The sequence below is a fragment of the Capricornis sumatraensis genome, chromosome 11 (assembly GCF_032405125.1).
Source record: "Capricornis sumatraensis isolate serow.1 chromosome 11, serow.2, whole genome shotgun sequence".
Lineage (NCBI taxonomy): Eukaryota > Metazoa > Chordata > Mammalia > Artiodactyla > Bovidae > Capricornis > Capricornis sumatraensis.
The window spans coordinates 83,675,970-83,703,600 of record NC_091079.1 but is presented as its reverse complement, the minus strand read 5'-3'; the positions used below and the strand labels follow the sequence as shown (position 1 = coordinate 83,703,600).

The 27,631-nt window shown below is 34.0% G+C and overlaps 1 protein-coding gene across 2 annotated transcripts in view; it reads left to right on the top strand.

The window, feature by feature from the left end:
* Positions 1 to 27,631, top strand: part of VPS13B (vacuolar protein sorting 13 homolog B) — a 779,806-nt gene that overhangs the window by 409,502 nt on the left and 342,673 nt on the right. Inside the window, exons 25-29 of one of the 2 annotated variants that reach the window (XM_068984062.1) lie at positions 9,700 to 9,871; positions 10,447 to 10,561; positions 12,985 to 13,126; positions 16,238 to 16,646; positions 21,771 to 21,882. In XM_068984062.1, the coding sequence (XP_068840163.1) occupies positions 9,700 to 9,871; positions 10,447 to 10,561; positions 12,985 to 13,126; positions 16,238 to 16,646; positions 21,771 to 21,882 (950 nt within the window). Of the gene's footprint in view, positions 1 to 9,699; positions 9,872 to 10,446; positions 10,562 to 12,351; positions 12,419 to 12,984; positions 13,127 to 16,237; positions 16,647 to 21,770; positions 21,883 to 27,631 lie in introns of both variants that reach the window. The other variant, XM_068984063.1, reaches the window with a different exon arrangement.

Sequence of the window (27,631 nt, the reverse complement as noted above, 5' to 3'; positions counted from 1 at the left end):
TTCTTTTTCATGCCTAATTACTCTGGCTAGGATTTTCAGTAATATATTGAATAAATATTTCACCTAACCTTTTCAATATTAGGTAATATTTTTTAAGTTGAACATAATTTTCTCTGTTGATAGTAATTTTGTGTGAAGGAAAACTTCTAGCAGGCTTCAGCTCTAAACACATTTTCTTCAAATAGCAAGAGATGTAATGAAAATTTGACACTGTTTTCTTTTTCTATTTCTGTGTTGTGCATTTTATGCTATTTTTTTCATCTGAAATAAATGTTAGGTCAGACATTATGAGCTAGAGGTAATTTACTTCTCCCTGAGAGGCTTACATTAACTGAGAAGAAACAATGTTAAATGATGATTATATTGTTTCAATACCATCCATACTTGATGTGGAGTATAAACTTTGCACTATCACTCTATTACCTGTTGTCTTTGTTATCACAGCATGACCCTAATTTAAGCAACCAGTACCAACTTTGTACCCGTGATATAGAGTAGCTTTGAAACTACTTAAAAGCTACTTAAAAGGTTCTTTAATATGTGGATGTTAAATGATTTACAAAATCAACTCATTTTGACTAAATGAAATCTGATTTATGATGATACAGGGCATAGAGATGTGTATATTCATTGTCACTGTAAATATATTTTTATATAAATTCAGAAAACAATATAATGAATTCATTTCTTCAGTTTTTTCTGTCTTTTGTTTTAAACATAATTCTTTTATCAGTTCAGTTCAGTAGCTCAGTCGTGTCCAACTCTTTGCGACGCCATGGACTGCAGCACGCCAGGCTTCCCTGTCTATCACCAACTTCTGGAGCTTACTCAAACTCATGTCCATCGAATCACAGATGCCATCCAGCCATCTCATCTTCTGTCGCCCCCTTCTCCTCCTGCCTTCAGTCTTTCTCAGCATCAGGGCCTTTTCAAATGAATCAGTTCTTCTCATAAGGGGGCCAAAGTATTGAAGTTTCACCTTCAGCATCCGTCCTTCCAGTGAATATTCAGGACTGATTTCATTTAGAATTGACGGGTTGGATCTCCGTGCTGTCCAAGGGTCTCTCGAGAGTCTTCTCCAACACTGCAGTTCAAAAGCATCCATTCTTCGGCGCTCAGCTTTCTTTATAGTCCAACTCTCACATCCATACAAGACTACTAGAAAAATGGTAGCTTTGACTAGACAGACCTTTGTTGACAAAATAATGCCTCTGCTTTTTAACATGCTGTCTAGGTTGGTCATAGCTTTTCTTCCAAGGAGCAAGCATCTTTTAATTTCATGGCTGCATTCACTGTCTGCAGTGATTTGGGAGCCCAGAAAAATAGTCTCTCACTGTTTCCACTGTTTCCCTCTCTATTTGCTATGAAATGATGGGACCAGATGCGATGATCTTAGTTTTCTGAATGTTGAGTTTTAAGCCAGGTTTTTCACTCTCCTCTTTAACTTTTGTCAAGAGGCTCTTTAGTTTTTCTTCGCTTTCTGCCATAAGTGTGGTGTCATCTGCATATCTGAGGTTATTGATATTTCTCCCAGCAATCTTGATTCCAGCTTGTGCTTCATCCAGTCCAGCATTTCACATGATGTACTCTGCATATAAGTTAAATAAGCAGGATGACAATATACAGCCTTGATGTACTCGTTTCCTGATTTGGAACCAGTCTGTTGTTCCACATCCAGTAAAATTCTTTTATATTATTTATCAAATCTGTTATCTGAATCTTGATAGTTTAATCGTACTGTTATATTTGTAACTCTTGCTGTTAGACTGTTTCTTTATGTGTTACGAGCTCTTCTATTCAGAGTTCTTCCACTAGTGGGACTTTATGAAACTCTTTCATAGTGTTTGAGGGCCTGTTCCCCAATAGGGATTTCATGTATTTCCTTCTCTGAGGGACTCCAAAGGCCATCACTAACCCGAGACCCTTTAATTATTAACTTCTTAGCTGGATGTTTTTTGAAGCTTTTCTGTAGTATGAAGTCGAGCCCTCAAACCTATGTGTAACCCTGAGTTGTGTTTAAAAAGTCTCAAAGGTAACTTTTTTCCTACTACTTAGGCTAAGACAGATACTGCTTTTTGGGGGGAGGGGGTTTATTCTGTTTTTTCTAATTTCTTAAATTGGGTACTTAGCTCAATTTGCTGTTATTTAGTTGCTAAGTCCTGTCCATCTCTTTTTATGACTCACAGACTATAGCTTGCCATCCTCCTCTATCCATGGAATTTTCCAGGGAAGAATATACTGGAGTGGGTTGCATTTCCTTTTCCATTATATCTTCTCGACCCAGGGATCACACTCATGTCTCCTGTATTGTCAGTTGGACTCTACCACTGAGCCACCAGGGAAGCCCCAAAGCATGCATTGACCTTTACTAGCAGATGAAATTAGTACTTTATCAGTTAGTATTGATAATTTTTTTTTATCAACAGGGTTCTTATGTGGCACACTGGTGTAAGTAATAATGAAGCAGTCTGGTTTTTTAAGCTCATATTCAGAATTGCCAAAGTTCATTTCCCGGATTAGCACTTTAACTCATTTCTTTATACTTTCTCATCTAAATGTAATGGACTCTCAGAAAAACATGGTTTCTCACAATTCAAGTTCTAAAAATACTAAACCAGCTGCTAAAGTCTTTCTTCCTTGAGTTGCCTTTTGTCAGAGAAACATGCAAATGGCAAGATGGAAAGGAGAATGGAAGAATGAAAGGAAGGGTAGTGGGAGGGAACAAGGGAAGGAAAAGAGACGGAAGGGTGGGAGAAAGGGAGGAAAGCAAAAGGCTGGCTCCAGAAATACAACTGCAGTTCAGAATAGAGAAAGAGAGTTGCTAGAGGGAGTTCACATAACATAAATATACATGCTATAATGGGCATGTATATGAAGTTTTATATATACAAAATAATGCCCACTGTTCAAACTGGTTTTAGAAAAGAAAGTTGTCCAAGGTCATAAAAGGGCTGTCATACTTCAATACCCTTTTTTTCATTATTCCATAAAATGATCATGCTAATATAGATGCGGATACTTAATAGTGTTCAGCATTTTTTAAAAAGTAAGCATTTAAGGCTCAAGTTGTTTATCCTTAAAGAACTTTATAATATTGAATATTTAAATTGGAGGATGAATATGTACATAGTCATAATACATAGGTGGACTGGGAAATTTAGCCCATAACTTCATTACTGCTTCCCAGAGAAAATTCCTTATTACACAGAAGGGGGAGCAAATATTTGCTATATAACAAGATGTCCCTGGAACAGTAATTGTTACCATGGACCCAAAGTAAAACTTCACTTGTGTACTGGAAGAACGTACTTCAGTGTATTTCACCTGGTTTAGGTTGTCAAAAATTTGTGTTCAGGAAGATGTTCAAAAACTATATAATCTGAAATATTATGCCATTTATGTTGCAAAATCAGTTCTGTTCAGTCACTCGGTCATGTCGGACTCTTTGAGGCCCCATGGACTGCAACACACCAGGCTTCCCTGTACATCACCAACTCCCAGAGCTTGCTTAAACTCATGTCCATCGAGTCAGTGATGTCATCCAACCATCTCATCCTCTGTTGTCCCCTTCTCCTCCTGCCTTTAGTTTTTCCCAGCATCAGGGTCTTTTCCAATGAGTCAGTTCTTCACATCAGGTGGCCAAAGTATTGGAGTTTCAGCTTCAGCATCAGTCCTTCCAATGCATATTCATGACTGATTTCCTTTAGGATTGACTGGTTGGATCTTCTTGTAGTCCAAGGGACTCTCAAGAGACTTCTCCAACACCCCAATAATAAAAAGTACCTTTAAAAGTGCTAGTAGTTTGATAATTTGCTTTTAATGACAGCCAGGCAGCACTGTGGTAAAGAATCCGCCTGCTAACATCTCCAGGAGACACGGGGCATGCAGATTTGATCCCTGATTAGAAAGATCTTCTGTGGAAGGAAATGGCAACCCACTCCAGTATTCCTGCCTGGAAAATCCCATGGGTAGAAAAGCCTGGTAGCCTACAGCCCACTGAGCCGCCAAGAGTTGGGCGCTACTGAGCGCGCACACACACGCACATACACACAAAGCAAATATACATGCAGTACACAAATACATATTCACATATTTCCCTTATAGAGTAAATACATAAACTATATTGGAAGGTGTCCTAATTATATAAAATGTTAATTTTGAATCTGGCTTTTCATTTTTTTCCATGAAAGTGTAATAGGAAGGACAGCTATTATGATTAGGTATAGTTGGGAAGATCTTCTAGAGAAGGAAAAGGCAACCCACGCAGTATTCTTGCCTGGAAATCCCATGGACAGAGGCACCTGACAGGCTAGTCCATCAAGTTGCAAAAGAGTAGAACACAACTTAGAAACTAAACGACAACAAACATTGTGTTGATGAAATTAAATCTCTCCAATTAAGTTGTGATATTAGGCAAACCATTAAGCATTTTTAAAGAAACAATTTTGAAGCTTTAGAAAAATATGGAATGCTGAATAAATGCTAGAATATTGATTTTAGAGTTCAACGAAGGTAAAAATTGACAGATAAACCACTAATGTTGAAATCTTAGGGTCATATAAAAATTTGAATTGCATTTTTTAATTGATTCTGGAATTAAAATTACTTCAGCAGCCTAGTTCTTGAAAAAAATCCAGCATGATCTATATTGTATACCATGGTATATAGCCAATAAGTCAATATTTTATAATAACTTTAAATGGTGTATAATCTATAAAATATTGAATCACTATATTGTATATCTGAAATTAATATAGTATTATAAATCAACTGTACTTCAATTTTATATATATATATATATATATATATATATATATATTTCCAGAAAAAAATCCATCATGAAGTGATTCATAGACTCCAGTAATTATTTAAAATGCATTTATTGTCAGTTAAATCCAAAGTGAAAATTTGGGCTGGGGGCACAAAATGATGGATGGTGATCTAAAGGTACAAATTTCCAGTTATAAAATAAATAAGCTATAGTGATGTAATGTACACTGTGGTAACTGTATTTAATAATACTGTATTGAATATTTGAAAGTTATAGATCATACAAGTTCTCATCACAAGAAAAATAATTTATGACTGTGAAAATGGATTATAACAGGATTTACTGTAGTCATTTCACAGTGTATATATAAACATAGAATCATTATGTTGTATACCTGAAAATTTTATTATTATATTGTCAGTGTATCTCCAAAAAACAAAAAGAGAGAAGTTGTTTGGTATCAACTAATACAGCAAAACTATTGTTAGTTTTTCAGTTATTTAAGTGCAGGTAACATAAGCAGTAATCTACCTCCAACTACTATTTTTGACAAACTTTTAGAAAGGAAATTTAGTTTGAACATTTTTACTCAAGTACTATTTTAAGAATGTCTCATAGTTTTAAATTTCTTCCTCATAATAAACTTATTTCATTAAATGTTTGTCTTTAAATGATTTTATCTTCACATTAGGATGAAAATGTTATTTAAAATGTAGGAATTCTAGCATTTTTAATGTCATCTAATTAATTGAATAAGGCAATACATATAGCAGGTTATTGTTCAGCCTTTGCATGTAAATCAGCACAATAGTTTGTTGTTAATGCTTTTGTCGTTTCAAAATAATCATGCCAGAAGATGTCGCTAGCTCTTGCTGTCCTGTCTGACTCTTTGTGACTCCATAGACTGTAGCCTGCAAGGCTCCTCCATCCATGAGATTTTCCAGGCAAGAATACTGGAATGGGTTGCCATTTCCTCCTCCAGGGGATCTTCCTGACCCAGGGATCGAACCCATATCTTCTGCATTGCAGGTGGATTCTTTACCACTGAGTTACTGGGGAAGTCCTAGAAGATGTCTCTAAGTTTTCAATTGTTGGCTTATTTTTTAAAATTAAAATAGTTTTCTTATATAAATATAACCTATTAATCTGAGGTCACCTTATATTTGTTGTGCTTATTTATAATATATATCTGTATATTTACATTTCTAATTAATTATTTGCATTCCAAAAATGTATAAAGTTTAAAAAACACTAAGGTATTTCTGTCTCCGTTCAGTTCAGTTCAGTTCAGTCGCTCAGTCGTGTCCGACTGTTTGTGACCCCATGAATCGCAGCACGCCAGGCCTCCCTGTCCATCACCATCTCCCGGAGTTCACTCAGACTCAAGTCCATCGAGTCCGTGATGCCATCCAGCCATCTCATCCTCTGTCGTCCCCTTCTCCTCCTGCCCCCAATCCCTCCCAGCATCAGAGTCTTTTCCAGTGAGTCAACTCTTCGCATGAGGTGGCCAAAGTACTGGAGTTTCAGCTTTAGCATCATTCCTTCCAAAGAAATCCCAGGGTTGATGTCCTTCAGAATGGACTGGTTGGATCTTCTTGCAGTCCAAGGGACTCTCAAGAGTCTTCTCCAACAACACAGTTCAAATGCATCTAAGTAGGGTCAAAACTACTATTATTTTTGAATTATTTTGACTATAAAGAATTCACTATAAATGAATCGGGCTTAAAAAAGCTCACTCCTAACAATTGTTTGTATTAAGTAGAAGAGAAGTATTTGATTGTATGATCCTGTGATGACTTATACGTTAAACACTGAGCCGTTCTTTTTATGGTGAAACGTTGATAATGAGCAATATACTTTTCAGTGGATATAGTCCTAGCCTCCTGAATCCTGATCTGAATGGTAGTGGAGGAACAAATGTGAGTGACAGGCTTAAGTACTGAGCTTAAGACGGTTAATGTTTCCTACCCTTCACGTTGGAATGATGAGAGCCTAAGTAGTGGAAACCACAGCAGGCCACTCTGTACCCTTGACTTAAGTACAACCAACAGTGGAAGTGTTTAGCCCTTTGGGAAGTTTTGTGACTGAACACGAATGCTGGAGTTATTTTGATAAGAGAGCCGCAGTGTAGCCAAAAGTCTGATCATCCCTGAGCTCTGAAACAGGCCAAGGATGAAGAGCTGAAGCGTTTGCTCTTCCAGATGAACAAAGATAAATTCAGCTAGCAAAATAAACTCAGTATTTTGGTCAATTTGCAACAAAATGGTGAAAGTATTGAACTGTATATTTTAAACCTTGGCATAAAGACCTGTGAGAAAATAGTCAGCATCTCCAATTCTGGCTCAGTTTTTGCTGTACATTTAGAAATTGAGCAGAAAATGAATGCACAGACATATTAACAATACCACACAAAATGTTGTAAATCCAAAATGAAAACTGAAACTACATGAAGAAGGAGAGCAAAACTCTCTCTTAGGAGCGCTTGCTTATTGAATTTGAAGCCACAGTTTTCTTAGCGTTCCTGCTCAATATACTTAGTAGTGTTAAAAATTAAGGTCTTGTTGATTTGAGATTTTTTTTTCCCCTATAATTTCCATTCTTGAGGTTATAATGTTCTTCTGAGTGTTGGAGGGAGAATTTAATCTATGAGTTCTGCTTAAAGAACCAATTCATAGAGAAAGGCATAGTGACTACATTATGTAGTCTTTTACTGAATTTGACTTTGTAAAATGTATCTTTCTCTGGGATTAGTTTGTGCTTTTCATTAGATGTTGTGTTACTTTAGACAGCTAATGAAAAATCTGCGTTTGTGTATAGCTTCTCAAATTCTAGAAATTTCAATTTTAGTAGATTTAGGATCACTTATTTTGGGGAAAATGTTTAGATGAAAACATCAGCAGCAATGAGCAGTTTGCTCTTCTTGGTGTAATTGTACAAATAATGATTATGTCTTCAGATGTTAAGACTATAATTTTCTGTCACACTAAATCACAAGACACTGTTGCTTTGCTGTGCTTGGTGCCTGGTAAACATTTGCCTGTTGTTTTGTGAAAATCTTCTCTATTTGATCTCCTTTCAGAGATTCAAGGAAATTGAATTTTCTTCTGATTGAAAGTTGTAGAACTGAGGTCAAGGGAAAAACTTGATATAGGACGTCACTATACCTGCATAGAGGTCATGTCTGTGGTAACAAACATAGGGTCATTGGTTTTGTAAGAAGTTTTACTTGTCTCTTCTCTTAGGGGCTGTCTAATGCCTTGGCTAAGAGATTAGTGGCTTCTGCTCCAAAAAACTATCCATGAAAAGAAGTGTTTTTGTATTGTCTTCTATTAAACGTTAAGGGATGTTTTGTGCTGATAGTTCTCTATTGGTCAGGAATCGTTAGCTTTGGAAGTGAGTATTTTTTTGAGACACTCAAAGCATCAACTAAGTATTATAGATTGAATGTTTATGGCAAAAGAAATGTGCTGAAGTTATAAATGTGACAGAATGAGAAGGGCAAGAAGGTATAGCATACCAAATTCTATAGGATTGTATCAGTTTCTAAAGTGGTCCACTTGATGGTGATAATCATACATGCTATTTGTGAATTATGCATTATGTGTAATCACTTTTCCTTCATGTTCTTATTTAATCATAACTGAGAGATAAATATCATTCTAATAACCATTTTGAAGTGGTGGATAACAAATTCTGAAGAGGTCAAATTACATGACTAGTGTCCGAAGTCCTTATCCTAGTGCAACATGTTGCCTGCCAAACTAAGCTTAAGTGCATATAATGAGTATTTAAATATATATACATCTTTAAGCAAGCATGCTGTGGTGTATTTGATCAGTTCACAGAGAATGGGTTTAGCTTATCAAGTTGTTTTGAATGTTTTCAATGGACAGCAAGGTTGGGATTTAAAAAACCTAAATCCTTAATTAGGTAATCCATGAGTAATCACTGTCTCAGGCACTGTCTCTTCCTACCTTTGAGACTGAACCTTTTTATCTTCAAACCAGGTTTTATTTTCATCTGTTGAAAAGATTAAAAAAAAAAAAAACCACCCAAAAGAGCTTTTTCGGAAAGTTTGTTAGTACCAAATTTAGGACCTTATACATAACTGGAATTCATTATGTATTTGTTGAATTGAATAAGCTTATGTTGTCTACCTCTAATTAAGAGCCTTCTAACCACATCAGTCATTTAAAAAATCTGGCATTGAATCTGCTAACTTTTAAAACTCCTCTTACTATTAAACTATGTGAGGCATGATGCATGCTTTGCTGTTTTTTAAATCATGCTAATTATGCTATATTTTTCTATGATTGTCATAGATTCATACATAAATGCGCCATAGTAGGGGTAGACAGACATTTTAATGGCAAGATAGTAAATATTGTAGGCTTTGTGGATCATAGCATCTCTAAAGCAACTACATGTCTCTGCTAAACAGTAGTCATAGGCAATAGATAAATGAGTGATGTGACTGTGAAGTAGTTAAACTTTATTTCCAAAAATAGAGCCAGATTTGGCCCTTGGCTATAGCTATTCTATAAGAAAATATTCATTAGTATGATCCTAACTTGTTTAGAGGAATCTGGAATGGCATGCATGTACACTGAAACTATGAAAATGATATGATTAGTCTATGTTTGTATTATTGGCATTATATACAAGCACTTATATGATTTGCATTATCATATATAAATTATAAGGAATAATTACAGATGGTACATTTTTATTTATTTATATTTATATAAATATTTATTATTTATACACTTTAACATTTAATATTATATAAATATTTATGTTTATATCAATATAAATATAAACACTATAGTTTATTTATATATATATTTATTTATATTTACTTAAACGGTAAATTTTTTCTTATATTTAGTCAAGTTAAAAACTATTGTTGTTGTTATTTCTTATCCCAGGGAGATTCTGTACAAGCTGTTGATGATTCACCATTCTCAGATTCTGTTACCTTGGAACAGACGACAAGTAACATCGGTGGATCCAGTGGTCGTGTTAGTCTGTGGATGCAGTGGGTGCTCCCCAAGATTACTGTAAAGCTCTTTGCTCCAGATCCTGACAATAAAAGCATAGGTATAGGGTTACTTTTCTACTCTACAGATAAAATATTAAACACCGTTTTTAGAAGAAATTGGAGACCTTGTTTTATTTAATCATTGTCATTTAAATCAAACATCATTAGATCTAATTCAAGTGATTTCTATTAGCAGTACTAATGTGGTGCCTATCTTACCTCAATTCTGTCTTGTTTGTATTAAAATTCACTCCAAAAGCCATGAGGTAATTTTTTTTTTTTAATTGTGGTAAAAGTCACCAATATAAAACATATTATTTTAACCGTATTTGTACTTTCTTCAGTGGTCATATCACTGAAAATATTGCAGAGATTGTTGACTGATACTAGATGTAATACTTCATACATTAACTGGTATTTCCCTTATTTTGAAATAAGTATCCTGTCTTAATTTTGATGCATATATTAATATTAATTTTGCTAGTTATTATAAAATTTTATGTGGTTAATGAACAGAAACTGTCAGTCCCTCTGTACATGTCAAGGATATATATGGCAACATTAAATGTAAAATTGAAAGTTTTTATGTTGATTGTGAGCCCTATACTAATTTAGTATTTGCTTCCTCTTGCAGAACTTTGTATGGTCAGTGAACTAGAAGATCTCAGTGCTTCAATAGATGTCCAGGATGTGTACACCAAAGTGAAATGTAAAATAGAAAGTTTCAATATTGATCACTATAGAAGCAAGTAAGTAATGAATAATGAATATGGGAAAAACTATTTTCTTTGACCAAAGTCTATGAAAGAATTTTTATATTTTTATTTGATTAGTTATTTTAAAAAATATTATAGATATTCCCAAAGATGGTTCTTAACAGATATATTAATTTTACTTAGTATCATTCATATATGGAATATAATAAAGTTTTATTTTATAAGAGGGCAAATCTGTTCCTAAATATCCACCTTGTCATATTAAATGAAATAAGCTGCTTTCACTAATCACTTCACAGTTTGTTGTGCGTGTTGTATGTTTGCTAAGATGCCTGGGACACAGCTAATGGCTTTGGTTTTTGCTGTGCACTCCTCACCCACTCCCTATACCATTATAGAAGTGGAGCAGCTTCTCACGTTCCTTACAACTCTGAGGACTTCTTAACTCACAGAAGATTAATATACCTGTGGTATTAATAGATGTTCCTATAACCGTATTTTTCCTTCCTAATAAATTTCTACCAAAAGGAGATTAAGTATGATTTTTTTATAATATTGAATGATGGTAGTAAAAAAAGTTTTAGATATTTCAATAAAGATATATATATAACAGTTTATCATCAATTTTTCCCAAATGAAAATACAGATGCCTTTGGGGTTTTTTTGGTTTATAATACTACCCTGGAATTTTTTTTTTAATAATTGAAATATGATTCATATACTGTAAAACTCACATGTAGTTTTTTAAAAATGCTTTCTAAACAACATCATATATTCATTTTCATAGTATTTTGGCAAAGAAGCAGCCTTAAAGTCCTTTTTTTCCCTGGATTCTTATTTATTCATCAACAATTAAGTGTCTGCAAAAGTACACATGTTTCTGTACCTTTATCGATACATTATATACTCTAAAAACCAAAGTCTTTTTAAAGAGATTCCTAATTCTACATTTAAAACATTTGATTTTTCATTCTTTATTATGTATATCATTTATGTAAATAACTATCAACTCTGTCAAAGCCAAAAATTGTGTCAAAATTGTGATGGTCAAAATATTTTGCTGGGTATATATTAAGACCTGTTACAATAGTATTATTTTCCCAAGTATATGATAATTGTTTCTGTTGGAGTAACAGTGAATCAGTGATAGATTTTTGATAATGGGGTGGTTCAGTTCCTTTTGAATGGTATATCTCCATATCAAAATGATCCTAGCAAATATATGTGAATTTTATTTTATTGCTGAAATAATTTATTATGTGAATATTACAATTTATGTTATAGATTATGCTGTTAATTTTATGTAAGTTTTAAATATTTAGTTTATTCATTTTAATCAAAATGTTTATTAAGTGTGTATTATATCCCAAGCACTATACTAAGCACTAGGGATATAGTGTTCAGCAAAAATAGACATAAAACATACCCTTATGGACCTTAGAGTCACATGTGCTCATGGTTAGTTGCTCAGTCATGTCCAACTCTGCGACACCATGATCTGTAGTCCACCAGGCTCCTCTGTCCATGAGATTCTCCAGGCAAGAATACTGGAGTCTAAGCCACAAGGGGAGCCCAGAGTCACATGAATGAGATAGAAAAATAACCTTGGTAAATATATAATTTACCATTAAGACAGGTGCTCTCTGCAGAACTACCAGGGTGTGGTGCTAATGTGAATTGTTCTATTGATTGCTTTGTCAGTTTCACGTTTTAGTTCAGTGTAGTACTGTTTACATCATAATGACTTGAAATAGTTATATATGCTCAATTTCTTAACTCAGAAAAATTGAAGAGAACAGATAAGGTGAACTTATGTTTTCCAGGCCAGGGGAAGGTTGGCAGTCAGGACATTTTGAAGGAGTATTTCTACAGTGCAAAGAAAAACCTGTGGTGAGACTCATTTAGTAATTATGACTTTTTAAAAATATATTATAAACTGTTTATCTTTGTTCTTTCATGCAGTAGGACTAATGGTTATAAGAATTAGAGCTCAGCAAATTCTTTTTGATCTATTCTTACAAAATTACATTACAAAGTAAAACTATTCCTTTAAGTTGCTTATGTTTTGTAACCATTTTCCTGTTATAGCAATTAAGTAAATTTTTAATAAGGTCAAGGTAGGATTGCTTTTATTAATATACATTGTCATTAATGTATTAGTATGTTGATTTTCTAGAAGTTTTTCCTAAGTTTTTCCATAAGTGAGTTCATGTTGGATTGTCCTTTATTATAAATTAAAAGTAGTCATTTACACTAAAAGCAACAATTTTTTGTTTACTTCCATTAACAATGCTTTTGCAGAAGATGGTGCAGACAGAGGCCATACCTAGCAGTGGCTCAAACCTAAACCTTTGCAAACTTGAGCAAAATTAAAACTGTCCAGATTTTTTTTTTTGCTTATGGCTTTTATTGCTTTTTGTCTTTTCACCTTCTTTGCTCCTGTCCATCACCTCAAGCCTTGGGGAAGAGTGTTGGTCTCTGGGGCAATGTGGAGGTGTCTTCCTTTCCTGTACTGACAAGCTGAACAGACGCACCTTGTTGGTTCGACCCATCAGCAAGCAGGACCCTTTCAGTAATTGCTCTGGCTTCTTTCCTTCTGTAAGAAATCATTTTTAAATTATGCTACAGAACTCCCATTAACAGGAACCCAGAGAAGGAATGGAACTACCCATAGAGTCAACTCTTGATTTTTATCTTCCTCTGTGTCTTTTGCTCTGTAAATGGACTATTATGTATTCTTAAATCATAGACTGTTTTCACTATAATCCAGTTTGTTTCTGGGTTACTTGAATATGCTTTTTGTCATTCTGGTTTACTGAATATAAACTAATTTTATCATCATCATTGGAAAATCAAAGTGGGATGTTATGTATGCTTGTTAAATTGTACATATACTGACTGATCAAGAGTTGACCATACTGCTTTCGTCATTCCTTTTATGATTCTTCCTTGCACTGCTTTTTCCCCTGTTATTATGCTGTTTCCTTCTCAGAACTAACTCCAAGTGCCTTATTTATTTGGTGCCTCTTAAATCTGGACAAGGTTGTACATCTGTCAGTTACTAGATGAAAGAGGAACACTAGTCTGTACACCAGTGGGTTTTAGAAGTTTAGAACTTTTTTCCCCCTGGTGGTACAAAAATATCTGAATATATTATTAAGCTAGTTCTTTTAAATGGTATTTTTAAGTCAATAAAAATACATGTAAATTTTAAATATTGAGTAGATTTTCACAATGGTAATAGAAATCCTCTTAAGAAACTGTTAAATAAGTGCAAATGTTATTAAATATTTTCTCAGCATCTGAAAACTAGTATTCATTTCCCCTTTTTTGTAACTTAAAAGGTATTAAGACATATACGTTTAAAAATAAAGTGTAAAAATTAGCCAAATATTTTAAATAATTGTGTTCTTAGATTTAGTGTTTAACACTGTAATTGCATAGCAAATACTAGTTTCTGATTTGATTTTTGAATTTTTTCTAGTCTAGTCTGGATAAAAATTGTCCCTAAATGTGGCCTTTGTATTAATGGACATTCTGTTTAGATTTATTTTCTTCTCTTTAATGTTCATTAGCATCCATGAGAAGCTTTCTTAACAATTTTAACATGTATTCATGAAAGCAAACCAAAATTATTCTTAATGTGTTTTAGAATTTTATCAAGTTTTCTAAATTTTGAATTTTCTTAACATTTCAATAATTATCATTGGTCTGACTTTCATTTTAAGTAGTATAAAATATTATTATTACTGTATGAAAAGTAATACTTATCTCAATTCCAGCTAGTATTTATCCATTCTTTTAAGTTTTTTCCCTCATCTTACTAGCGCAGTTAGGAATGCAGCACTTCAGCACACTTGCCCTCATGGGTATTTACCTTTTAAGAATACCTACAGTCAACATGTTTAAAGGTATCTTTACCAAATCAAAACATTTATACTGTCAAACACTTTTTATACCGTTTCCAGGATTCAAATGTTGCCATTCGTTAAGCTTTGGGGTGATTTATGTAGATTTGGGGTTGGTTCTACCCCTCCACACCCTCATCCCAGTTGAGACCTAGAGACAGCGTTTCTGTGGCCTCTCCTGTGGCGGCCAGCCGCAGCACCCTTGTCCATCTACGCTTGCCCGCAGTTCAGCATCATAGTGATGAGATTGCAATCTCTTTTTCTTGTTTTACTGTATTTCCTTTTGTTTTGAGTGTAGAAAGCCAAAAGAGAGGGAAATAAGATAAAATGCAGTGAGAAAGTTGGACAAAGTAAAAAATGTTCTGAGGGCAAGACAATTATATGAAGTTATTATATTGCATATCTATTTGATGCTTACTTTACAAGCTCTTTTTAATGGTCAAAAAATTGATTTTGAGATACTTTTGCAAAGGTAAATTTTATCTTGTCTTTCTTCACTATAAAATCCAAATTTAAAACAAAATTAACAGAGCACTGAGTTTCATACTGTTTTCTTCTCGTGTGATAGGCAGCAAAATGAGAGGCAGAAAATAGAAGAGGTTTACTGATGATGGAATAACGTAGGCCCTGACATATTGTTGCTTTGCTCCTTCTCACTTTTTTCTTGTTTATGTGAATGTATTTCCTTCTTTTTCATTCTTCCTCAGTTCACTTCCTCTCTTAACATCACTCTTTAAACTCCAATAACTAAAAATCTTCATCAAGCCTTGGGAAGAGGGGTTGTATTTTGAGTAATTATATTTTGATTAATTTGCAAAATAGAATTTTATGTACACTAATTGGTTCAGGAAAACTTTTCTCAAAACTATCCTTTTTATATGTTGAGAAATTCAAATTACATGTTTTACTTTACCCTTAAAAGTATGCTCTTATACTATAATTTTAGTGTTCGATTTGAATATAAGTTTATTGGACAAGTTTTGTCACAGGTACTGAAGTTGTTACGATATAGTTTTCAGTCTCAATCAGATGTTTATATGTCTTAATATGGTATAAACCCAGGGAATATGAGTTGAAAGAGAGTTGTTAGGTAGATTTTATAAACAATATGATAGTCCCGGAAAATACACAAGTTCTAAAAGAGAGCTATTTTTGTCTTGTGATACCATTTTCTCTTTATATGCATTAAATGGTTAATTCAGTTATCAGTGTGATATCAGTGATGCTTGTCTTATGGGCTCTTCATATATATTAGTGAGATTACAGAAGAAAAACTTTGTTTTTATAAATGTGAAGTCAATCAACTTTTCACATTGTTGATCACAAATGAAAATACATAACATGGTTATTTAAATTTTTCTTTCATAAACAAACCCTGTCTGACCCAAATTATGACAGTGTATTGCTACTCTTAATGAAAAATTATCAAGAATGGAAAGATAAATCTATATATGAACTGTCCCAAATTCTGAATGTTGTAGAAAATGTAGAAATTATAGAAAGAGGTACAAAGAGGTTAATTACCTCTCTCAGGACCTAGAACTACAACCCAGGATTCCTAAACTGAGTTCAGTCATTCTGAGTCTTAGAGGCTTTTGCCCTGTCTATAGAATTGATCAGTAATGTGCTCGTTAAGAAGTGTGTTTTTATTTTTTTATATATATTAAACATTGATCACTCATGGGGAAAAAATATGGACATAACAAAAGATTATAGTACCGACCTAGATTGTTTTCTGCTTTCAAATTTTTTTTTTCTTTTTGAATAAAATATGTATTGTGATTTCCTCTTTCTGGAACAGACAACTGCAAAGCTTCTAGATGGCTCTCATCAGCAGCATGGATTTCTGTCTTTGACATACACAAAAGCTGTAACAAAAAATGTTCGCCACAAGTTAACATCAAGAAATGAGCGAAGAAGTTTTCATAAGTTATCTGAAGGTTTAACAGATGGTTCCCCTCATTTTCTTCATGAAATACTTCTTTCAGCACAAGCCTTTGATATTGTCCTTTGTTTTCCTTTACTTAATGCCATTGCAAGTATATTTCAAGCAAAACTATCAAGAACCCAAAAAGAGAAAAGAAAATCTCCTGGTCAGCCCATGAGGACCCATACACTGACTTCACGCAATTTACCTTTGATTTATATCAACACAAGCGTAATCAGAATTTTTGTTCCGAAAACAGAAGAAGTGCAGCCAAGTATTGAAGGTACTCTCTTCAGAATTTTTTTTTCCAGTCTTATTTTAAATAACTTTTAAATACTGTGTGTGTTTCTGACTCTGCTGATTGATTACTAGAGTAAGAAATAGGAGATGTTTTTCTTTAGGTCTTTTGCTAATAAAGCTTATACTTTCTGTCATTTGTTTTGTTGACCTCCAATATTCTGTTCTATATACCTAAGATAACTAAAAATTGCTTTAAAAAATTAGCCAACACTCCACATACTGCATTAATGGAATAAATTATATTGGCAATCTTGTGCAGCCATTCCCACTTTCTATCTCCAAAATGTTTTCATCACCCCAAGCAGTAACTCTGTACCTTACAGATTGAGGAATAACTCCCCCTTGCTTACTTTCTGTCTCTCTGAATTTGCCTGTTGTAGGTATTTCATATGAGTTGAATCAGAGAATATTTGTCCTTTTTTGTCTGGCGTATTTCGCTTAGCATAATGTTTTCAGGGTTCATTCATGTTGTATACCATGCATCATAATTTCATTTATTTGTATGGCAGAATAGTATCTATTGTATGGATATACCCCTCTTTTTTAATCCATTCTTCCATCAGACACTTGGATTGTTTCCACTGATATTGTGAGTAATGCTGCTATATACTTGTCTGTTCAAGCTCATTTTTGATTCTTTTGAGTATGTACCTCGGGGTTAAATTGCTGGCTTATATGGCAGTTCTTTGTTGAGAATTCCATGGTCTTGATTAACCACCAGTCTTCTTTGAAGCTCTTTTGACGAGGGCAGGATTTGTAGCAGTTTCTGAATGATAGTGTTGAGTCAACAGGAAGCGTGGAGGGTGTTGCCTCTTAGTAAAGGTGGTGGGTGTGCTGAGCACCTTCACAGTAGACAGAGGTCAGGAGCTTCATTGGTTGACCCTCGCCTCATTTTTCTGTCATACTCAGTGGTGGTTTATCGAAACAGGTTCTGTGCTTCATTGATTTGTATAGATGTCCAAAGGGATACTCATCTGGCTATTTGAGAAAAGGGAGGGAAAGGAAAAGCTTTATCTCTTCTGTGCGTATATTTGTTTTGTTTGTTAGCTTATTGTTTTATGAACATTTAAATTTTGTGATGAATACTGTGTATCACACAGTTTTGTTGATACTGCTTTAAATTTCCCATTTCCTTGCTGTAAGTAGGAAAATCTTCAATTGTTTGTAATTACAGAAGGTTTCTAGATTCTTCCTAGTTTATTTTTCAAGCTCCTTTGTTCTTTTTTGGTGCTGCTTGTGGTGGAATTTTTAAGGTATAATTTCAGAATTCTGATCCTGAAGTACCTGCTAAGCAATTAACCTTGAATAAGAGCGTATGAGGTGGAAGTTAGGGAAGGGGCCTTGTTGTTACAGCCATCTTTGGAAAATACTGTCTGCCACATTTCTCTGTGGACTTTTGGTTAATTTTGATCCTTTGCTTATATGAACACTTTGTGTAATAAACACCTTTTGCTGGTATTTTTCATGACTTGGGTGAGCATATATAGAAAAAATTTCTAGCAAAAGGATTGCTAGATCAAAGGGTATCTACCTTAAAAATATTAAGGGATGTCAAAATGCCCTCCTATAAATTGCCTGACCAGTTTATACTGTTTCCTTGCTGTGTTTGTAATAGAGATCTGTCATGTTTTTTGGTCTTTTGTCAGTCTCATTAATGAAAAGTATACTTTTTTTCCTAAAGAGTTGCTCATCCGTTCTTCGTCATTTATTAAGAAGTCTGTGTGTGAAGCCTGTTGTTTGACCTGCAATGTATTGCACACGTCTTTTCTTTTTTCTTTTTTTTTGCTATTTGACTCTGTGTGTGTGTGTGTGTGTGTGTGTGTCTGTGTACACCTGTATTTATATCAGCATGTATATCTTTGCTTATACCTGTTCTCATGTCTATATCTGAGATACTATGAATTGCCAAAACATGTGCCTATCCACAAAATATATATGAATATAAATGTTTGTCAAAAATTCCATTGTCTTGACATATTATGTTAAATTTTGGGAACACTTTATCTTTCTTCATTACTGCTGTAATTCAGATGAGCATAATATTTTTATTCAGATCAATTAAACTGAATGTAAATTATGTCTTATTGAGTGTGATAGCATACTGAAATGTTGCTATTTCATACTTCTTAGCAGAAACTATAAAACTATCTCCAAGAAGTTTGTGTCTGTCTGTCAGAGATTATTGGCAACCTGGATGTGACTGTATTTCCCATTAGTGTACATAATCACTGGGTTACATAGTATTGAACCTTCATTGTATCTTCAGCTGAAAATATATCAATAATAGTACCTTTTGTTGATGGCTTTATGTGAGGTTGTCATTATAGTTGTGGCTTTATAGAAGTTTAACATTGCAATGGCAAGTTCAAATACCTTTGAGACTTTAAATGTTTTATTATATAGAGTTTATACTGAGAATCTTAAAGGAAAATTGAAGTCTCTAAAATGTTTTTATTTCATATTGAATTTTTTAAAAACTTAGTTATGAACAACAGTCTGATATTGTCTGACAGTTTCATGAAGATTCTGCTCTTTTAAGCTTTTGGTTACTTAATCAAGCTCATAATTTCATATTTGTTCTTAGCCTTTTCATTTTCAATACATACTCTCTTGCCTCAAGAAAAGATAGTCTTTCAGACATACGTTTCATTTTACATGAAATGTACAAGTTTCTAATAGTTCATCTGTAAAATTCAATTAATAATAAAAATATATTTAACTTTCTAGTATTTAAAGAAGTTATATTAAAGTCTGGTTTTCGACTTGAATATTGCTTGCTTTATGTGCGATTATTATCAAGATTCTGAATCTACAGGTGTTTGACTTCCAGCTTAAGCTATTTATTTCATAACAGAGGGCTGATTTTTGGATCTGGTATGAGTCTTCTAGAGTGAGTAGTTCCTCATGAGGCTCAATTTTTAAAAATACAGTTAGAGCAAAGAAGGAAGGCATTCATTTTCATGTTGAAAATGCTTCTAGAGGGAATATTTCCTCATTTGGTCCAACTATTAAATGCAGGTGAAATAAACCAAAAAAGGAAAGCTTGTTTTGTTTTTTTTTTCCCCTAGCTATCAAATAACTAAAGACATGACTCAAGGCGCTTTCTTAAATAAATACCTATTTTTACTACTTTTTCTTATATCTCCGGATACATTTTGATAAGCTGAATACTTTCTATAATAAAATTGATTATTTTAAGTTAGTTCGTGAATGATATACATTAAATGGTTTTTATTATTATTATATAACTTTGTAGTCAGTTTAATCTAGTGAGAATACTTTTGGCTCTAACAGAAACAGAATTCTGTTCTTGGATCTGGCTTTGTATGTAACACTAAGGACGTCATTTTTCTTCCATGTGTACCTCATTTACTGCAGTGTTTCTATTACATTTTAGACTTTCCTATGGTGGGTAGTATCTGTAGCCTGGAAGAACAGTTAGCAAGTACACTAATCGCACTTTTGTGGTATGGTCTATTTTCCAGGCTTACTATTTATTGATTTAATTGATGCCTTCTGCTTAATCAGAGGTTTTACCCACATGAAACTATTTGATAAGCCTGACATAAAATGCAGGATCTGTGAAATGTAAACAGTTTTCATAGTATAAGGACCTATAATCAAGCCAGACCTCTAGTCATTTGAAAATAGTGTAACTTCATGAGAAGTAGTGTTTAATTTGATCTTTTTTGCTGTGGACATTCAAAAATATCATCTGTGTTGCAGCATCCACATGCTGATGTTTATTATGATAGCTCATCTCTTTCTTCCCCCTTTGCTGTCTTACCCCTTCCCCTGCCATTTTGCCTCTCCCTTATGTACATCTTATTCTGGTTCCTTCTTTTCCTCACTGAATATCTTTCTTCTTATTTTTTCTGATTTTCCTAATTCTGACTTTCTTTTTTAGACTAATCTAAGTCAGACCATACCAAGTGTCTTGTCAAAGCAGCTGGAAATAATCTCTTAGCTTTTGCATTCTTTGGGCACCACAGTTTGGGAAATATGGATTGTATGCCTTTGTAGGCATGTTCTGTTCAGGATATTCCTGAGGTCTTGCAGCCAGTCCTTTTCTGTTCCATTTGTGGCAGATGATAGTTCTTTGAAAGAAATTATGAATTTTACTATATGTTTTCTTCAAAACCCGGAAAAGTATATATTGTTAACAATTTTTAAACAGTTTTGAACGGCTACTGCAGTAGACTCATCTGTGGTGAAAGAGGGAATAAATTTAATGTAAATTAATGAGGGCATCCAAAAAAGTTCTTTATTCCAAATAATTTTTTAAAAAGACATTGAATTAGCCAATGGCTTATAGAATTGTTTAGCTTTGTAACATGAGAACATGTGATAAATTTTTTTTTAATTCAGTTTAAAGAATCAGAATTAATACACCCTTTTACCTTTTCTTGTTTTCTGAGAATACTTACCTTAGTTTTAGGTTCCATTAGGAAATAGGACTTTTACACAGGTGTGAAATTACTATTTCTCAAGCAGTTCCACGGTAGAAATTATTAACATAAAAAAATACCTAGAATAGCAAGTTGAAATGTCCTTATATATTAATCAGTTACTTGGTTTTTTCTTTCTTTACTGTTGCAGCCATTCAGCTGACATGTTACACCTTAAAGTGCTCTTGTGTGTTTGTATGTATATGTGTGTTGTATTAGTACAATTATGTAAATTCAAACAACTTGGAGAATTTGTTACTGACTTTCTGATATCCTTTAATGTATTTGTAAACAACAGTACAGTGTTGAAAACTCAGGGTTGAAAATCACTTGGGAGAAAAATGTAGTAGTATCACATCATGAAATTAGATAAATATACTACTCAGTATTACTTATATATAATTAATATTGCATGTTTTTATGTTGGGTGAATTTTTTTATTGCCATTTTTAATTGTCTGTGCAGAGAACTACTTATTGGGATATAAAAGAAACAATGGACAGAGCATTAAGTATTTCTATTTTAAGCAAATTTTTTCTTGTCCTCATTTATGGTCTTATCTTAATGTGTGTCTATCCCATTCTTCAAAAATTTCTCCCTATACATGAGGTTGCACACAGATCTGCTGTTTCCTCATCAGTCTATTTTTTTCGTTACAGTTAATCAGACAGCAAAGGAAGATACCATGGTTCTGAAGATTGGCTCTGTTGCTATGGCTCCCCAGGCTGACAATCCCCTTGGCAGATCCGTCCTCAGGAAAGATATTTACCAGTAAGTTTATTTTTTTATGTCCAATTTTGCAACATTTTCATACTGCAAAGAAATACACTGATCAATAAAACTTGTGTAGTGTGGCCTGCAGAAATACTTTTCATTCAGGATCTTTTGATATTTAAAACCAGGTTTTTCTGATTTTCTTCAGTTGTGGGTTTTTAAATTCATTCAGACAAATCAAGTATTTCTGTGAAGTGTTGATGAATAACAGAATGTAAGTACCAAGTCACTGTAAAACTGAAGAAGCGCAGTTTGGAAAATTTTAGCAGACTTTAAATTTGACCAAATCTCTGATCACATGAGAAAATGAGGTCCTTTCTAGAACTACCACATCTTAGTGTAGTCATATTGTGTCACACTGAAGCATTTTCTTAATTTAACTATAAGCCATTATTTGAAATTTAGGACTGTGCATGTCATATGGATCAAAGCTGTAAAGAAAAGCAAACTTCTAAGGAGAAATTTCACAGTAAACACTTTCTGTGAAAATGCCATGCTCTGGATTTTGTCACTGAGTATTTGCAAACCACACCAAGCATATACGGACAACTAAACTGGTGAACACATGTAATCAACATGATAAAAATAATATATCATTCGTACTGAAGTTGGCACAGCTGCCAGACACAAAAGTACAGTTGCAAATAATACCAAGTGAGAAAAGTCACAGAAATACAGATGAACAAGTGTCTTATTTTTCCTGCTGGTCTGTTTTTCAGATGTTATATTCTTTTACTCTTAAAAGAAATACATTTCTACTGTTCTCCAATAAATGTTACTGCTAGGAAAGATTGTGATTTTTATAATGCATTTACCACCTAGAGGATGACAGCTATTTTTTCTTTAAGTGGACCTACGGATTTTGTTTTCTCAATTTTTTCTGTTATTAGAGTTGATTTGTTTTTGTTGTTGTTTGCCTTTGAATTCTATATCTTGGTTACTTTCTTGTGTTACTTTTTTTTCTGGTAGCTTATAGTAGGCTTTAAGTAGGCTTTAGGAATCATCTAATATGGTTTCCTTATTTATAGATTAGGACACTGAGGAGCCAAAAGAATCATTGTCCCTTGTCAAGTAATGACAGAGCCAATATCACCACTCATGCTTTGACTTCCTCAGTATCTAGAGAAAGGATTACAGTAGCATCCTTTGTGGGTGAAAGCAATTTAATTTTCTAACATTTGGAAATTCTATCAGGTATATTTATCTTTTCTTTTCCACTTCAGAAGTAAGTGGTCCTCAAAGAGTTTTCTACTTTACTTTTGGTGAAAGAAATATGTTTCTTATTAAAAGACCCTGTCACCATCAATAAAGTGAGTCACTAAAGGTATTAACTTCCTCTCCTCCTCTACCCTTTCTCCTTTCTGGCTCTCCAGCCGTCATTTATGAAGATGTGACTCCCCTCTTCATGATTCGTTGCTTCCTCCCCTTTGTCCTTCTTGAATGTTCTTTTCCCTTCAGTCTCTCTCCTTACTCACTTCTTGATTTTTTTTTTGAGACCTAACTTTTCATTCCCTTTCTGTATTTTTCTTCATTCTTTACCTTTCTTCCCTTTTCACATTTTTTCTTTCTTTACTTTCTGCCTTCTTTCACTATATCTCACTTCCTTCCCTGTTTCACTATGTTAATAGTCTGACTTATTTTATAGGATACAGAATTACAATGCCCAAAAGTGAATTAAGTCTGAAAATGTACATTATCTCTTTAGATCTTCAGTGCCTCACATCCTGCCTCACAGAAAATATGTAAAAATATGTACACAGAAAGTACATAATGGCTGTTCTATGTTTCTAGAGTAAATGCCTTTACTTTCTTTTTCTAATTGACAAAAGCCAAGGCACATAGAGTTTTATGTATTTTTCCAAAAGCATATGCTTCAGTGGCAGAGCATTTCAGAATCTATCTTAGAATCCTCTTCAGTTATTTTAAATTCATACTTCTGTCATTCAGTCCCTCCCTTGATGATGTGATTTAGCGATTTCATTCTCCTGCTCCCTTCCCATGTGTTTTTACTTCCTCTTTCTTTTAATCTGCCTTTTGTGTTTCTTCTTTCTGTCTTGTTTTTTCTAACTTCCTTATTGTGATAAATGGCTTCTGTAAAAAACCCCACAGCTATTATAGCTCATAATCAAAAACTGGGTGCTTTCCCCTTAATATCAGGAGCAAGACATCACTTCTATGTAGCATTGAATTAGAGGTTGAAGCCAGGGAAGTTAGGTAGGAAAATGAAATAAAAAGCATCCAGATGGTAAGAAAGAAAAAAAACTGTATCTTTTTGCCAATGACATGATCTTATATATGGAAAATCCTAAGGCAGCCTCTGGAAAACTTTTGGGCAAATAAACTAGTTCAAGAAAGTTGCAAGATTAAAAAAAAAAAAATCAGTATATAGTTAACCCTTGAGCAATAGGTTCAAAATACGTGGATTTTTTTTCTAATAGTAAATACATTACCACACAGCTCATGGTTGGTTGAATCTGAGATACAGAACCATGGATGTGAAGGGCTGACTAATGGACTTGGATGTCTCTGGATTTTGGTATTCCCAGCGGGTCTTAAAATCAGTCCTGCACAAGTACCAAGGAACGACTGTGTAAATATCAGTTCACAATAGCAATAAGCAAAGAACTATCCAAAAGTGAAAGAAAACAATTCCATTCATAATATCATCAAAAAGAATTAAATCCTTACAAATAAATTTACCAGAAGAATCAGAAAATTTATACTCTGAAAACTACAGGACATTGTTGAAAGAAACTAAAGAAAATCTAAATACACAGAATTATAGCCCAAGTACATTGATCAAAACACTTAATACTGTTAGATGTCAATCCTTCTTAAACTGATCTGCAGATTCAGTATGATCCACATCAGAATTCCAGCTAGCTTCTTTGTAGAAATTGGCAAAGTTTCTACAACCTATAAGGAAATTATTCATATGAAATTTCAAGGGACTCCAAATAGCCAAAACAGTCTTCGAAAAGAACAAAGTTGAAGGACTCTCACTGCTAAATTTCAAAACTTATGACAAAGCAACAGTAATCAAGCTAGTGGAGTACTGGTATGAAAGTAGGATATCTAGACCAATGAACAGAATTGAGAGTCCAGAAATAAACCATCCACCACATTTACCGTCAGTTGGTTTTTGATAAAGGAGCCAAGACAACTCAGTGGTAAAGAATACTTTTTTCAACAAATGGTACTTAGATATCTGAATATCGACATGAAGTTATATCCTTACCTGACACTGTGTATAAAAATTAAGCCAAAAGGACCAGAAATGTAAAATTAAGAGCTAAAATTCTGAAACTTACAGGGGGAAGGATAAGAGTAAGTCTTTGTGACCTTTGATTAGATAATGGTTTCTTTAAAATGACACCAAAAGCATAAGGGAAAAAAGAAAAAAAGATAAAATGAGCTCTACCAAAATTATAAATTTCTGTGGTGCAGAGGACTCTGTCAAGAATGTGATAATTCACAGAATGGGAGAAAATATTTAAAAATCACGAGACTTGTGTTCAGAATATATAAAGAACTCTTAGAGCTCAATAATTGAAAACTATTTTCCCACTGTTTTTTAAAATCCTTTTTTCAGTGTGACTGCCAGCATTTTTTAAGTTTAGATTGGTGTCTCCGATTGTGGTTTGCATTATATTTCTGTTGAACAGTGCAACACTGTAGGAGGCCCATAAGAAATACAGGACATGTCACCTTTGAGACATTTCAAATGGAAGATGAATTGAGTTTAGTTGGAGTTGCAAACCAACCCCAAAAACTGGACAGAAATGATCCACCCCTTATCCACGCTACCTTATGGGAAAAGATGTTCCTTCTCCCAGCAAAAATAACGTTGACTTCTGTTTCCATAGACTTTATACATGGTATCTGATATGTATTAAAAAAGAAAAAAGATACTAAAAAAGCAGGAAGATTTGACCCATTATTAGGAGAAAATTTTAGTAGTAGAAAAAGACCCACAAATGACTGAGATTTGGAGTAAGTAGACAGAAGTTTGAAATAATTGTTATTAATACTGTAAAGAAACATGTTGAAAAGGTGGAAGATTTCATAGAAATGAGCTCTATTTAAAGTAAATCCAAAACTGAATAATACAGTATCTGAAATTAAGGACTCCTTAGATAGCCATAATACCAGATGGACAAAGTAAAATAAAGGATTAGAGATAGCTGGAGATAGTTTCAGACAAATTATCCAAACTGAAGGAGAGAGAGAGAGAGGAGGGACAACATAGAAAAGAAGACAAGAACATAAAAGAGAACAAAAGGAAAACCATGTGGAATAGTCAGATGGTCTAACATATGTGTAAAGAGAGTACAAGAAGTAAAAGAAAGTAGAAGAAAGATTGAATGGAATAAAAGAAATAATTAAAGAGATAGACCTCATGACTCCTCCAAATTTGTCAAGAATCATTAACCAGCAGGCCCAAGAAGGCTATCCTCAATCCAAGCAAAAATAAATGCAAAGAAAACTACACTAAGAAGCATGTTCAAATGACTGAAAATCAGAGACAAGATAGAGAGACCCCTTCCTGATGGACTGAGACAGGGTACTGAGCAAGAAGAGAGAGAATGCAACCATGTCTTTCTCTCCCAACAGATTTCAAGGCCTAACACAGATTGCAGGAGAGATGAGATGCCTTTGTCTTTTGTGAAGTTTGAGAAAATCTTAAATTCAGCCAGTAAAATATATATTCATAGATAAAAAGACATGTTACCTTTGAAGGAAACAGTAATACTGAAATAAAGGAAGGCCTTAAATTTGAAGATGAGAAAACTGGTGGCCATGGTGTCAGTCTTCAATAACTTGGCCTATTTGTGTCATTCCTTCTGAAGCTAAGAATAGACCTAGAATGATTAAATTAGTTGATATAATAATGACACTAACTGCAGCTCAGTGTTATTAAGATCTTTCAAATTATATGTCTAATAATGAATGGGACTTCCCTGGTGACACAGACAGTATAGAATCTGCCTGCAGTGCAGGAGACCCGGGGACTGTTTGTTCACAAGCCATTAGCAACCCACTCCAGTACTCTTGCCTGGAAAATCCCATGAAGAGGGGAGCCTGATAGGCTACAGTCCACCGGGTCACAAAGAGTCGGACGTGACTGAGGGACTCAATTTTCATTTTCACTTTTCATTATCTAATAAATGTTTTATTAGGAGCCTGCTGCGCATCAGGCAGTATTCTGGGTATTGAGTATAAATCAGTGTGGAAGACAAAAATCCCTGCTACTAAATTTAATGAAGGGAAGAGACAGTTGTTTGGTTGCTAAGTCATGTGTGACTGTTGCACCACCAGGGAAGCCCAGAGAGACAGTTAAAAATAAATAAATATTCAGGTATATTAACTATAAGAAGCACTTACTGAGGCAGTCTAACAAGGAAGAAGATAGGAAGGAGGAAACTGGAGCTGGACAGGATGGCCCTGGTCAGAGGCCACTCCCTGAGAAAGCGCGGGGCCCTGAAAACGGAGTACACGGGAGAAGCCAGTGGCAGCTGTAGCAGTGTGTGCCTGGGGACACGCTAGGCTGGGAGCCTCCTAGGCCACTGTGGTGGCTTTGGCCATTATGTTGAGTGAGATAGTTTTAAAATACTTACTTTTATTGTTTTCCAAGTATCAACCTATTAAAAGAAATGAAGAGCTCACCAGCAGGGAATAAAGATATACAAAAGAGGTGAAATCTGTATTCAAAAACAGAGTCAAGTTCAAAAAAGCAAATGGGAGT